Source organism: Rhamphochromis sp. 'chilingali', assembly GCF_963969265.1.
Source record: "Rhamphochromis sp. 'chilingali' genome assembly, chromosome: 3".
Taxonomy (NCBI): domain Eukaryota; kingdom Metazoa; phylum Chordata; class Actinopteri; order Cichliformes; family Cichlidae; genus Rhamphochromis; species Rhamphochromis sp. 'chilingali'.
This window is the reverse complement of record NC_137931.1, coordinates 2,123,310-2,135,541: the sequence shown is the minus strand read 5'-3', so window position 1 is coordinate 2,135,541 and position 12,232 is coordinate 2,123,310. Positions and strand designations below refer to the sequence as shown.

Below are 12,232 nucleotides of genomic sequence, written 5' to 3'. Positions count from 1 at the left end.
GGAAGAAACCTCCGGCAGAACCAGGCTCAGGGAGGGGCGGGGCCATCTGCTGTGATTGGTTGGGGTGAGAGAAGCAAGACAGGATAAAGACATGCTGTGGAAGAGAGACAGAGGTTAATAACAAGTATTATTCAGCAGAGAGGTCTGTTAATACATAGTGAGTGAAGTAGAAACTCCCAGAGCATCATGGGAATCCCCGGCAGCCTACGTCTATTGCAGCATAACTAAGGGAGGATTCAGGGTCACCTGGTCCAGCCCTAACTATATGCTTTAGCAAAAAGGAAAGTTTGAAGCCTAATCTTGAAAGTAGAGATAGTGTCTGTCTCCTGAATCCAAACTGGAAGCTGGTTCCACAGAAGAGGGGCCTGAAAACTGAAGGCTCTGCCTCCCATTCTACTTTTAAATACTCTAGGAACAACAAGTAGGCCTGCAGAGCGAGAGCGAAGTGCTCTAATAGGGTGATATGGTACTACAAGGTCATTAAGATCAGATGGGTGAAAGATGGTGGTGGATTGGGCAGCTCGGTGGTTAGCACTGTTGCCGCACAGCAAGAAGGTCCTGAGTTCAATTCCACCATCACGCCGGGGTCTTTCTGTGTGGAGTTTGCATGTTCTCCCCGTGTTTGCGTGGGTTCCCTCCGGGTACTCCGGCTTCCTCCCACCGTCCAAAGACATGCAGCTTGTGGGGATAGGTTAATTGGATAATCCAAATTGTCACTAGGTTTGAATGTGCGAGTGAATGTGAGTGTGAATGGTCGTCTGTCCCTGTGTGTTGGCCCTGCGACAGACTGGCGACCTGTCCAGGGTGTACCCCGCCTCTCGCCCTATGACAGCTGGGATAGGCTCCAGCGCCCCAAGTCCAGCACTCTGAGACTGTAAATGGAAGGGAGGAGGCCAGAACCACTATCCAGGATGAGACCATGAACATCCATCTTCCATAAGGAAGATGGCCACAACTGACCACATGCTTAGTGAATACTTCAGGCAGCGCAACCCTGAAAAAGAAGACCAGCAATGAGAGGAATCATCATAGAAGAACAGGCCCCTGCACAGCATGTGCCACCGGCAAATAGAAGAAGTGACATCCAGAGAACCTACCAGTGGCTGGATAAAGTTGGACTGAAAGATAGTACAGAGGCACTAATCATGGCAATACTGGAACAAGGTCTACCATACCAGGCAAGACCCCAGGTGTAGGCTGTGCAAAGATGCTCCAAACCGGGGGTCTTGTCCCTAGATGCGGGGCGATCGTGGCTCAAGATCGCCCCGCATCTAGGGACAAGACCCCCGGTGCGGGGCGATCTTGAGCCACGATCACCCCGCATCTAGGGGGCAATCGTGGCTCAAGAGTTGGGAGCCTTGTAATTGGTTCGAGCCCCGGCTTGGACAGTCTCGGTCATTGTGTCCTTGTGCAAGACACTTCACCCGTTGCCTACTGGTGGTGGTCAGAGGGCCCGGTGGCGCCTGTGTCCGGCAGTCTCGCCTCTGTCAGTGCGCCCCAGGGTGGCTACAATGTAGCTGCCATCACCGGTGTGAATGGTGATGGCATGGGTAGATGTGTGAATGGGTGGATGACTGGTTGTGCAAAGCGCTTTGGGGTCCTTAGGGACTAGAAAAGCGCTGTACAAATACAGGTCATTTACAAACCAACCAGACATAGAAGCGCTGCACAAGCAGAAGACAACGGCTGCAGTGATAGCTGTAGCTATACTGCGTGAGGAAGAGGGAGCTCTAGAACATTCTGAGAGAGGAGCTCTGAAAGACACGGAGGGTCAACAACAGTGACCCCCATGCTGGGCATGCCAGGATTAACATTTGACAACTCCTGTTAAACGATATCACAGCAAAGCATGTAATCGACACGCTGGTCCACAGTGTCCAGTGTGAAATGGACATGCAATCTAGTTTTGTTTGCACCCTTTTCTGTTTATTTAATGTTGTGTATGTAACGGTGACTTCAGTAACAGCAACCAGGGAAACTGGTAAAAAAGAGAAAGTTGACTTGTTGCTTACTGGACTCTGACATCTCCAGTCCAACAGCTGAAACCAGAAACGATGCAAATCAAATTTCAAGTGAATCTTTCAGATATTTGAATTATTGTGTGCTTACAAACTGAATGAGTTTGACTCCTTCACAAAATAAATAACATCTCTGCATCAGAGAGTCAAGTATCACACGAGCAGGCTGGCATGCAGGGACTGCATTTGTATTCACCTGGCAGAGCGCATCCTTCTATCCTAGCGTCTGAAAATCAGATTGTAGGAGCAATGGTAGAGTTAGAAAGCATGTGGAGAGGCCATTAAACTTGGCAACAAACAATACATTTTTGTCAGTCCACAGCTTCAAGGCATTCGCAATCTGATATTTACATACATTTACAATAAAAGTGCTGTTTGAATATGAAATGTTTTTGTGTAAATATCATCACTCGTGAGCAGGAAGAAATTGAAAAACTTTAATGGCTTTTTGGGCGTACTTTTACATGCATAAAAAGCAAAAGACACCATGAAAAAACAAACTACCTCTTTGTTTTATTATCTTTACATTCCTCTCAAAAACAAACTGGAGTTAAAACCAATTAGTACATGCGGAGATAATGAAAGATAAAAACACATAATTGTTGATAATTGCGATTTAAACTATTTCATACAAATGTTTGAACAAAGAATTGCCTTGAAAAAAAGACAACATTGGCAACAGATGATTGAAAAACAAATCCTAACTTTACATCACAAGAATTCCAATGCAAAGAAACCTTAAGACATCAAAAAAGCTCAAATGCTGGAAGTTACAGGCAAAACAAAAAAGTCCGTAAACTTGGGCACAGACTTTTGGTTTGAAAGGATTCAGTAGGTGCTGCGCTCGGGTCTAAACTTTGTACAGTAAATTCTATCATACACTTTGACAAAGTCACTGAAATCCCCCAAAAGTAAACTAACATTAAAATAGACAGGTTTCTGCACATATTTACTTCATGTCAAAGCAGTGTGAAAAACTTTATTTTGTAATTCTTCCTGTTTCCTGTTCAAATATTTTAGTATTGCTGGAAAGTCTGGACATAAAACTAAAATCAATCAAAGAGCCATGTAATGAGTGGTGACATGTTTATTTGTTGCTTGTAGATGTCCTCACCACGTTTAGAGTCATTTTAAATTTTGATCTTTTGTCTTCATACATAACAAAAAACACGAATTTTCTTGATCTCTATGCTGCTCCCGTGCTGACTACTGCATCACTGTGCCAACGTGTAATTACTCATTCATTTAAAACATTTAAAAACAACACCTTCTTTTCTTTGTTAGGGGACGGCCTAATAGTTACTGCACTTTAAAATACACAGAAACAATAATAAAGATGAAACTAAGGAAGCTCTCGATGAGCTACGTCTTCATTTGCAGTCGCAAACTGCTGATGAAATCAATGTTACAGATGTAAATATTCCAAAATATATTTCTTAATTGCTCCATCTGTTATATCTAATTAGATTTGTTTAACTTAAATCGATTTGATCTAATTTGACATTATTATACTTTAATATAACACCTCCCCCACAGTCACTGAATGAAAAACCACTCTAATCACAGTTTTTTCAGTCAATGGTTTTGGCAGACATGCAGGTGGTGAATCAACTTTATTAACAGGAATGATCAAAGACGTGAAGGCTTTAATTCTAGATGTGTTGAATATTTAGGGCCTTATGATCCATGTCTTATAATAACAGTCAGTGTTGTGTGTTCTACCAAACCACGATCACAGCAGTGGTGACAATGTGCAAACAACACACATCAGTTCTGCGCGTTAAACCTGGAAAGGACTGCGTCTCCAGTAAAGCCTCGACTCATTGGTGGTTTCCTGCAGGTTCTGTTGGGGTACTGACGTCTGCGACACGCACAGCACTTCCTGTGCCACCTACTACAGCAGCAGCATGCGTCTGCCAATCCACTGTTACGTCCATTCAATACGTGTGGTTATTTGTGCTGAAATTATTCAAGAGGAATCACGAGGGTAGTGCCACCAGTTTGAGTTTTGTGGCTATAAATGAACATATCACCATCATTTATGAAACAAAAGCACAGAACTGGAAAATATTTTAAGGCTTAGTTCAAGTATTAATCTAACAGCATTTATACTGATGATGCCAATAACCTTGATAAAATGAACTGGAGGTATTCATGGTCCCAAGAGGATGAACACTTGTGGTTTTGACCAACTCTTCTTTTCACCAGTATCCAGCCCTGCGAGGCCGAGGCTGCTCTGCTCTCAGTGTCCTTGTTGGACATTCAATAAATGTTAAAGCGGAGGATGTTGGACATGTTGAACGTGCCGTCCTAACACACATCTGTGAATTTGGTAGATGTAAAAGTTTTCTGTGTCTTTCAATATTCAAATCCAAATGAATTTTAAAAAAAATGAAAGAATTCGACACTGGAAAATGTTTAATTTCTTCATGCTTTGTATCCTGTTAACATCAGGTCACAATATGCGTCTACAAAGTGTGTGTGGTTTTTATCCAGCTAGTGATTCGGATGTTTATTAGTCACATGTGTATTTTACTACAAAGAACTTTGGCCTTGAACACATCAGCAGGACATTTAACTTTTTAATCATCAGTCTGCATCCTGTGTGATCTATACACATACAGTGTCTGTAGCTTCTGACAGTTTTAGGTTTTGTGTTTGCTGTGTATTTAATAATCATAAGAAATAAAGTAAATCATTACCATATGAACATGACTCTTCAAAGCCCCACCCACCCCGCAATCCCCCAAACTGATGTTCCAAGTCAGAGAATTTCACAAAATTTCTAAATCAATATTATTATTCTTACTAAGCTATTTAACATCAAAATATCAAAACGACTTAATAAACTTCTGAAAATGTGCGTCGCTTCACCGCAGTTAACGCCAGCCCTGCTATTTAAACCACGTTTGGCACAGCTTCACTCTCCACCTGTTTTTGAGGGCTGTCAGCAGTAAACTGGGACCTGTGTCCAGTTCAGCTCGCACAAAGGCATTAAACACGTTGTGTCTGGTCAATATGAGGAAGGAGAAAAAACCTTCATCCATGTCCAGTTCAAGGAGAGTTCCAATATCTTAGACAGCCGTCTCCTGATCCTCTCTCTGTATCATCTGGTAATGCTGTCTGTTCTCCAGGTACGCTGCCAGTTCAGCATCTTCAGCCTTCTCCGCCCTGTTCTTAGGAGTATCACCCTGAAAAAGAGACATTACACTCAAAAATGAATATTTTTGCATGACAAAGAGCTTTGTGTTAGCCCACTAAACTTGGTTTGCATTAAACTGTTTACATGATCAAAACAAACAAACAAAACTGTGTGTTTAATGCTGCTCAGTAATGCTGCCTTCACTGTACAGGTTCCTCCCAGTTTCTGAAATGTTGCATTGCATACAAAGAAATGTAAACGCAGAAAACGAAGCTTTTTAGGAACGTTTCTCATTTGCTTCCCTGTGTCGGAGGCGGCCCAACACAGAGCAACCAGCTCACCAATCAAGACTCGGCAGTGCACTGAAAACCAAAGAACTGAGGATAGAAGCTGCTTTACAGTGTGGGTGCTTCATTTGTGTCGTATTCATGTTGTTGGGACATAAATCTATTTACTTAATTACAATATATGGTAAAAAAATATGACCGCAACTAGGGCTGGGCGATATGGCCCAAATTCATATCTCGATCTTTAGCTGGATATACGATATATATCTCAATATTTATTTAAAACCATAAAGTACGAACAAAACGAGAGTTTAGTCAAAGCTGTGTCCCAGATCTCACATAGGCAGTTTTATTAACATGCAGCGCAGATGTACGTGCAAAACTTATATAAATGATCAGCATTTGTTAAATAATAATGCTCCATAAATAAAATAAAACTATGTTGTTTTTGTGCACAACAAAAACATCACAATCGTGCAGTCAAAATGTAAACTAACAGACGCTGAGTGTAATGAGCTGCTGTTCTACTGCGTGACTGACAGCCTGGAGTTTGAAACCCTCTTTGTAACCGTGTCTCTTACAGCTGCCATTTGTGGCCCTTATACGCACACAGTACGGTAACATTACGCTGAAGCACAGTACGTATCACTCCGCTCCTGACTACGGTATCTGTAATGCTCCAACAATCCATCAAGCGCTGCAGCTTCGTAGCAAAGTCGTACCAAAACATTTTTGACAGATTGCTGAGCGCCGTGTACATAAAATCGGTTTGCGGTCAGTAAGCACAACCAGAACTCATGCATAAGGCGCGCTGATGATTTTTGAGAAAATGAAAGGATTTTAGTGTGAGGTTATAGTCCGAAAAATACGGTATACGAGTTTTGTAAGGTGGTTTGTTTCGGGGCAGGATGCTGGGAGACGGTCTGGGATGCAGCTTGTTTCACACACTCTTCATTTTGCACTTTTGTTGCTGTTGTAAATGGTGAAAATACTGGTAGTGCTACCTGCACGGCCGTGCAGCCCCACGCACGGGCGACCTGCGGTAACTCGTTAACGGAGATTTGTCAGGTTAATGCAGTTACGGCGTTAACGTCATTTTAGAGTAGCACTGCAGCACTAAAATAATAATCTTCAAATGTTTTCTGTTTGCCGAGCAGCTCCTCTGTGATAGCTGCCGTGTCCGTCCTGTCGCTGCCTGCAGGTGAAGCGATGGGGGGGGAGAGGCAGAGTAACGCAGCGTGGAGACAAAAGTGGACGAAAGAGGCAAACTTGCAGCTCCACAAGTATAATTATAACGTAACAGACTACATCGACATAAACAATATTGTCACATCTCATATAAAAAGATATCGATATATTTAAAAACTCGATGCACCGCCCAGTCCTAACCACAACCATAACAGTGGTCGAGCCATGGGTAGGGTTTACGCTCCAGGAAGAGCCAGAGCCAAGCGGGAGAGAGTCCAAGTGCAGAGACGTTTTAAGATGAAACAAAGTACTTTATGGTGAATGTTAAAACTTCTCTTGTTTCCTCCCCCTCTCCTCCCCTCAGTATCTAGGTCATTGCTGAGTCCAGTGAGTTAAGAGCTTTTCCTATGCAGTTAAAACCTCCATAGAAAAACTAAGAGAAACATTTGAGACCAGAACACAAACATGTGCTAAAGCCACTGCAATAGTGCCATTTTTGCACTGCATTCACCAAAACGTGCAGTCGTTCATCAGCTCCCCTCTGAAATGCTTCCTGAGCGAGTGTTTCTGACACATGTTCTCCACATACGTGTTGTTCACTACACATTTGTGTTGGTGCTTTATTCTCTGAAAAGGCAAATTCTAGCTGTGTGGATTGTGCTCCTTCGCTGAAACGATTAAAGTAAAGAAGACTCGACGTACTCCGGGGCTGAGAAAGACAAAATGGAACAAAATGTGTGTGAAGCTTTGAAAGGATTTCTGCACAGATTGGTCACAACATGCAGTTTTCTTCCTTTTAAACCACTTCGTTGTACATTCACCTGTGTGCTTCAGCACCGTCTTCTTGCATCACCCGACCTCTCTTAAGCTTTAGTCATGCCTAAAGCTTAAGAGAGGGGTGAGTCACTTATTTACCCAGAAGAGCAGACTGTGCCAGTATACGTCTTTATGGGAAAATCTACAACCCACTAATTTTATCTCTGTGACTGAAACATCGTCAAGTAACTTTTGGACATCTCCATTTTGCAGCCAGCATCGGTGATACTCAGTATATCCAGTAACGAGGGCAGAAATACTGTTTGTATGTAGTTCTGTCATTGTGAGCCACATGAATCAGGAGTCCGTCTGCAAGTATAAAAAGCAATTTGACACTGACAAAGAAGGAGGGCGTTTCCTTTTTGTTTAACAGAGTCGTGGAGAACTGTAAATACTACTGAACCTACCAGCAGGTCTGTTTTCATGAGTGAGGCTCCTGCTTCCACCAGATAATGACAGATAGTCCTGTGACACAGCGACGCAGCCTGATGAAGAACCGTTTCCCCACTGGTGGTCCACGATGCAGCACCAGAGAGAAAAGAAGAGAGCGAGCTGTATTTCATGTATGCTGGGAGTGAAACACAGCTGATGAAGAGGCACCCAGCTGATTCTGTTTGGCTTTTATGTTTATTTTCTACACTTGTTGGAATGCCAGGCAACAGAAAGAGACCAGAGCTAATTGGCATCATCATCAAAGCTTGAATACAGTCAGTTTATTGCAGATAGAGAACACACAAACCTCGTTATTATTCTAAGACTAGTGTTAACATGCAGCCCAAAACAAATCGCCTCAAGTTATTTGTTCCTACTGTAACATCTAAATGTTTCACATACTCACTGTAGCTTTTCAGTGACATCAATCAGCTCACTTGGTGCTGGAAAACAGAGAAGGAGGAGTGACTGTAGAGACACGGGGTTCATCCAACTATGCAAACTGGTTTTTTAACCTTCAGTTTGCAGTATCATCTCATTATTAGCAACAGTGGTGGCAGTATTTTCACAGTCATAGCGCTGTGAGCTGATCCCACCGACTTGACAAATAGAAAAAGACGGACGGACGGACGGATGGATGGAGCTCTGCCACAGCCTGACAGAACTGCACCAGCATGTTTTTCATTACTGTAAATACTAGATCTTCATCTCCACTCGATGCTTTTCTGTTACCATTGTCAAGGATGTAGCGCACCATGTCCTTGCTTCCTGTACTAACAGCATGGTGTAGCAAGCTCCACCCTGACTGGTCCAGGACCGTGAGGTCTGCTCCCCTCAGGTGCAGCTCCTGCAGCTGCAGGTGATATACAGGCGAGATAAACGTTAACAGAAAGGCTTTTTTAACACGATGACAAACTAAATTTGTAATTAAAGTCTAAATGCATCACAGTGAGATGTTAATCCTACTGTTAGCTGTTAACACATGGAAAGGATGCGAAAGGTGTGAGAGAGGTGTCTCAGAGGAACGTGTTTCCATGCAACTTCCTTAAGTTAGCTACGGACTAATAAATAAATCTGCAAGCACTTATCAGTACTTACCTTCTTCAAGTCCTTGTTCTTCACACAATCCATTAACATTTCTACGAGACAGAGAGAGAACGCAAACACAAAATCACAGCTTCATTGTCACGCTACAGAAAGCATCTGCATAAACAACCAAACATCGTATCATCGTGTCCGTACAAAAAACATGTACGGGCAGTAAATTACATCCACGAGGGTCAGAATATTAGAAACACCTGAGCAGCATCACAAACAACAGCTTCAGTGCTGTGACACAATAATTATTTTATTACATGGATAATTGGTATATTTACTGAGTCGTGTTTGTAGTGATAGCTGGCATTTTCTGTTCTAATGGAAATTATGAAGCAAACAGGGATCAGCCACTCTGTGGCTACAGTGCAGTAGCTGAGTGATTAGATAACGCCACAAAGGATCATCATTATATTGAACATCCCCATGAAAACTGTTCAGAGTTGTTACTGGGTGAAACAGTTGGTTGGTGTGTGTCTGTCTAAGCCGAGATATGAGATGAATGTTTATTAGGTTGACCTCAATACTTGCTTTCACTCCCTCTCTCTTTAGTAGCTGAGTCCTAATCCAGTTATGTTAGGCTTAGTGTGTGTGTGTGTGTGTGTGTGTGTGTGTGTGTGTGTGTGTGTGTGTGTGTGTGTGTGAGTGTGAGAGTGAGACAGAAAGAGAGAGAGGGGTGCAAAGAGTGAGTGAAAGGAGGGGGAGAGAAAGCGAGCAGACTTCAAAAACCTCTAAGAGCGTTTGTAGCTGTAAGACAAATCAAAAACAACACACACACAGTCGCACACACACAACAAAACCAAACACACACTGTGAATTAAATGAATTTAGCCGAGGGAAAGAATTAAGTAAACCAGAGAAAATAAGATTCAGTCTTACGACACAAGAGAGGAGAAAAGGTAGAAAGAGGACACACAAACACACAAACACCCGCACACGTCACTTGGTCCATTGAACTCTTCAGTTTGATGCAGTCAGCCTGTCTGACCCTTATGGGAGCTGCGTGTGTGCGTGTGGATGAAAGCAGATGTATGCATGTACGCAAGAAAGAAAGCCTGGAGTCACATTTCATTAAAACAAACGGAACGACAACAGGACAAAGCCGAGCCTCACATGTTGAACATCCACTCGCAATCACGCACACAGTGCTGCACCTGAAACTGAGGCTAGTGTTTTACAGTCTGCAGCAGCCATAGAGTCACATTCACTGATGGTTACTGTTTTGCATCACATTAAACTAAATGTGTTCATTTCAGAGTAAAACGCTGGGACATGTTTGCAGAGTGCTGGATTCCTCTTAATCACAGAGGAGTTGTGACAAATTTGGAATCGTCAGACTGCAGAGCAGAGTCACACTCTTCCTGGTGAAGATGCTGGGATTTCCTGCCTTTGTTTACAGTAAATGGATTTTTGTCTTCCTGGCTGAACTATGAACAGCGACAGAGGGTTGGATGTGGAAGCGTTGCTAACCCCACAACATCATTCCTTTTAATCACATGGTTCGCTGTGGCTCATGAAAGAGAACTTATTTGTAGAATAACTGTTGGGATGCATTATTTTTTCATTACTGAACGTGAGTAATCCCTCCCTATTTTTATTTGTTGTCCAGTCTTTTTACAGGAAATCCTCTTCCTGACCTTTTGTCAGTGTGACATTCTTCTTCAGGTGTTTTTGGAACTACACAATTTGTACAGACTTTTGTTGCCTCTGTTTTTTCTGAAGCAGATGCTGAGCATATGGTTGATGTAAAAATACCACAAACAATGGGATACATGATATCCAAATTTCTGGCAATTCAGTAGGTGTAGCGGCGTAGCTGTAGGTCAGGAGGTCGATTAGAAGGTTGGTGGTTCGATCCCTGGCTCCCTCAGTCTGCATGAGCACGACCCCCCTCTGTGATGCGTCCATCCACAGTGTGTGAATGTTAGCTAGAAGCACTTAAAGCGTAGAAGACGGTGCTTGTGTGGCTGAATGTGGCGTGTTGTATAAAGCTCTGAGTGCAGAATAAGAATCAGTCCATTTTAAAACACGTGACCAGTGGAAATATGAATGTGTCCCTATGCAGCAGCTCACTCTCAACTGGCATTTTTCATGAATAACACTCCTGTATTAGCAGTTATTATTGTTATTAATGATGGGACTAATAAAGGTTATCTTATCTTTAATAACTGACAGCAACAACTGGGTCGTATTCATCTAACACACAAACCTGCTGCCAAGTGAAAACATGCAACATCCCAAAGAAACACAAGCACAGAGGTGCTGACAGAAGAGGAAGCCACGGCCACGACTCCCAGCATGCTAGAACGAGTGCAGGCAGAGCGAGTCGGAGGAAATGTGTCAGAGAAGAAAAGAGTCTTTTTGAGTCTCTTATCTGTCTTTCACACAGACTTGTCAGGTACACGTTCAGCTCTGTGTGGAGCGAAATGTTTGAGTGAAGGAATCAGACATCATTCAGTCAGGTCCTACAAGTTAAGCCCTCGATACTGTGTGTGTGCATTACCTTTTTCTCTCTCCTTTTCTGTTTCGCTCATCTTTTGGCTCTTTTCCCATCTGGAGAAACAATGACAGCAAACACGATGATCACCTGTTCAAAATAACTACTGTGTGCTTTCATGGTTCAGTCACACTGTAGTAAAAACAGCACAGCAACCTGCTTTCAGCCAGGAAACATCAGTGGCTGCACTGAATCTTTTTGGATTCGGTGATTCAAGTAGTTATGGCAACAATTTCATTACCAAGAGTCTGAGCATGCAACCATCACAAGATGACTGCACAAGTCGCCTGGTCAGAGGCAAAAGTGTCTCCAAACAATCACGGCCTGACTCGGACTGCCTACAAATACACAGACTGCAGCCAGACTAGCAGCAGCGTTCTGGTTTCTGCCTCCAGTCTGAATGTTACTGCTCAGTCAGGTATGAATAGGCTGCATGCCAATAATCATCTGTCAGAGAGCAGGGGATGGGTTATATCTGCTTTAATGCAACCTTGAAACCTTTGTCTGAAAACAGTTCAGTTGCTTTGTTAGCTCTTTGTGGAGAGCGATCAGCTGGCCTGGATATTCCATCGTAATTTCATTGTTTTCAGTGAAATCAAAATCGAGGTTTTGGCAGAAAGTGAAGGAATCTTGTTGCTGGCGTTTGGTGTTTAACACTTTCAGTACATATGAATATGAAAAAATAAGGATAAATTATAACAAAGAACAGATTGGGTGGGTCAGTTCAAGCCGGCAGTGTTTCCAGAGTAAACGTTCA

At 42.8% G+C, this 12,232-nt stretch overlaps 1 protein-coding gene across 4 annotated transcripts in view; it reads right to left on the bottom strand.

The window, feature by feature from the left end:
* Nucleotides 1-2,593: 2,593 nt before the first annotated feature.
* LOC308393603 (diacylglycerol kinase zeta-like) overlaps nucleotides 2,594-12,232 on the bottom strand; it is a 93,747-nt gene continuing 84,108 nt past the window's right edge. For all 4 annotated transcript variants that reach the window (XM_080877502.1, XM_080877503.1, XM_080877500.1 and 1 more), the window contains 6 exons: nucleotides 11,482-11,531; nucleotides 8,982-9,022; nucleotides 8,616-8,736; nucleotides 8,290-8,326; nucleotides 7,859-7,958; nucleotides 2,594-5,209 (listed from right to left, as the gene is read on the bottom strand). In XM_080877502.1, coding sequence (XP_080733628.1) covers nucleotides 5,093-5,209; nucleotides 7,859-7,958; nucleotides 8,290-8,326; nucleotides 8,616-8,736; nucleotides 8,982-9,022; nucleotides 11,482-11,531 — 466 coding nt within the window. In that variant the 3' untranslated portion in view covers nucleotides 2,594-5,092. The remainder of the gene's footprint in view (nucleotides 5,210-7,858; nucleotides 7,959-8,289; nucleotides 8,327-8,615; nucleotides 8,737-8,981; nucleotides 9,023-11,481; nucleotides 11,532-12,232) is intronic.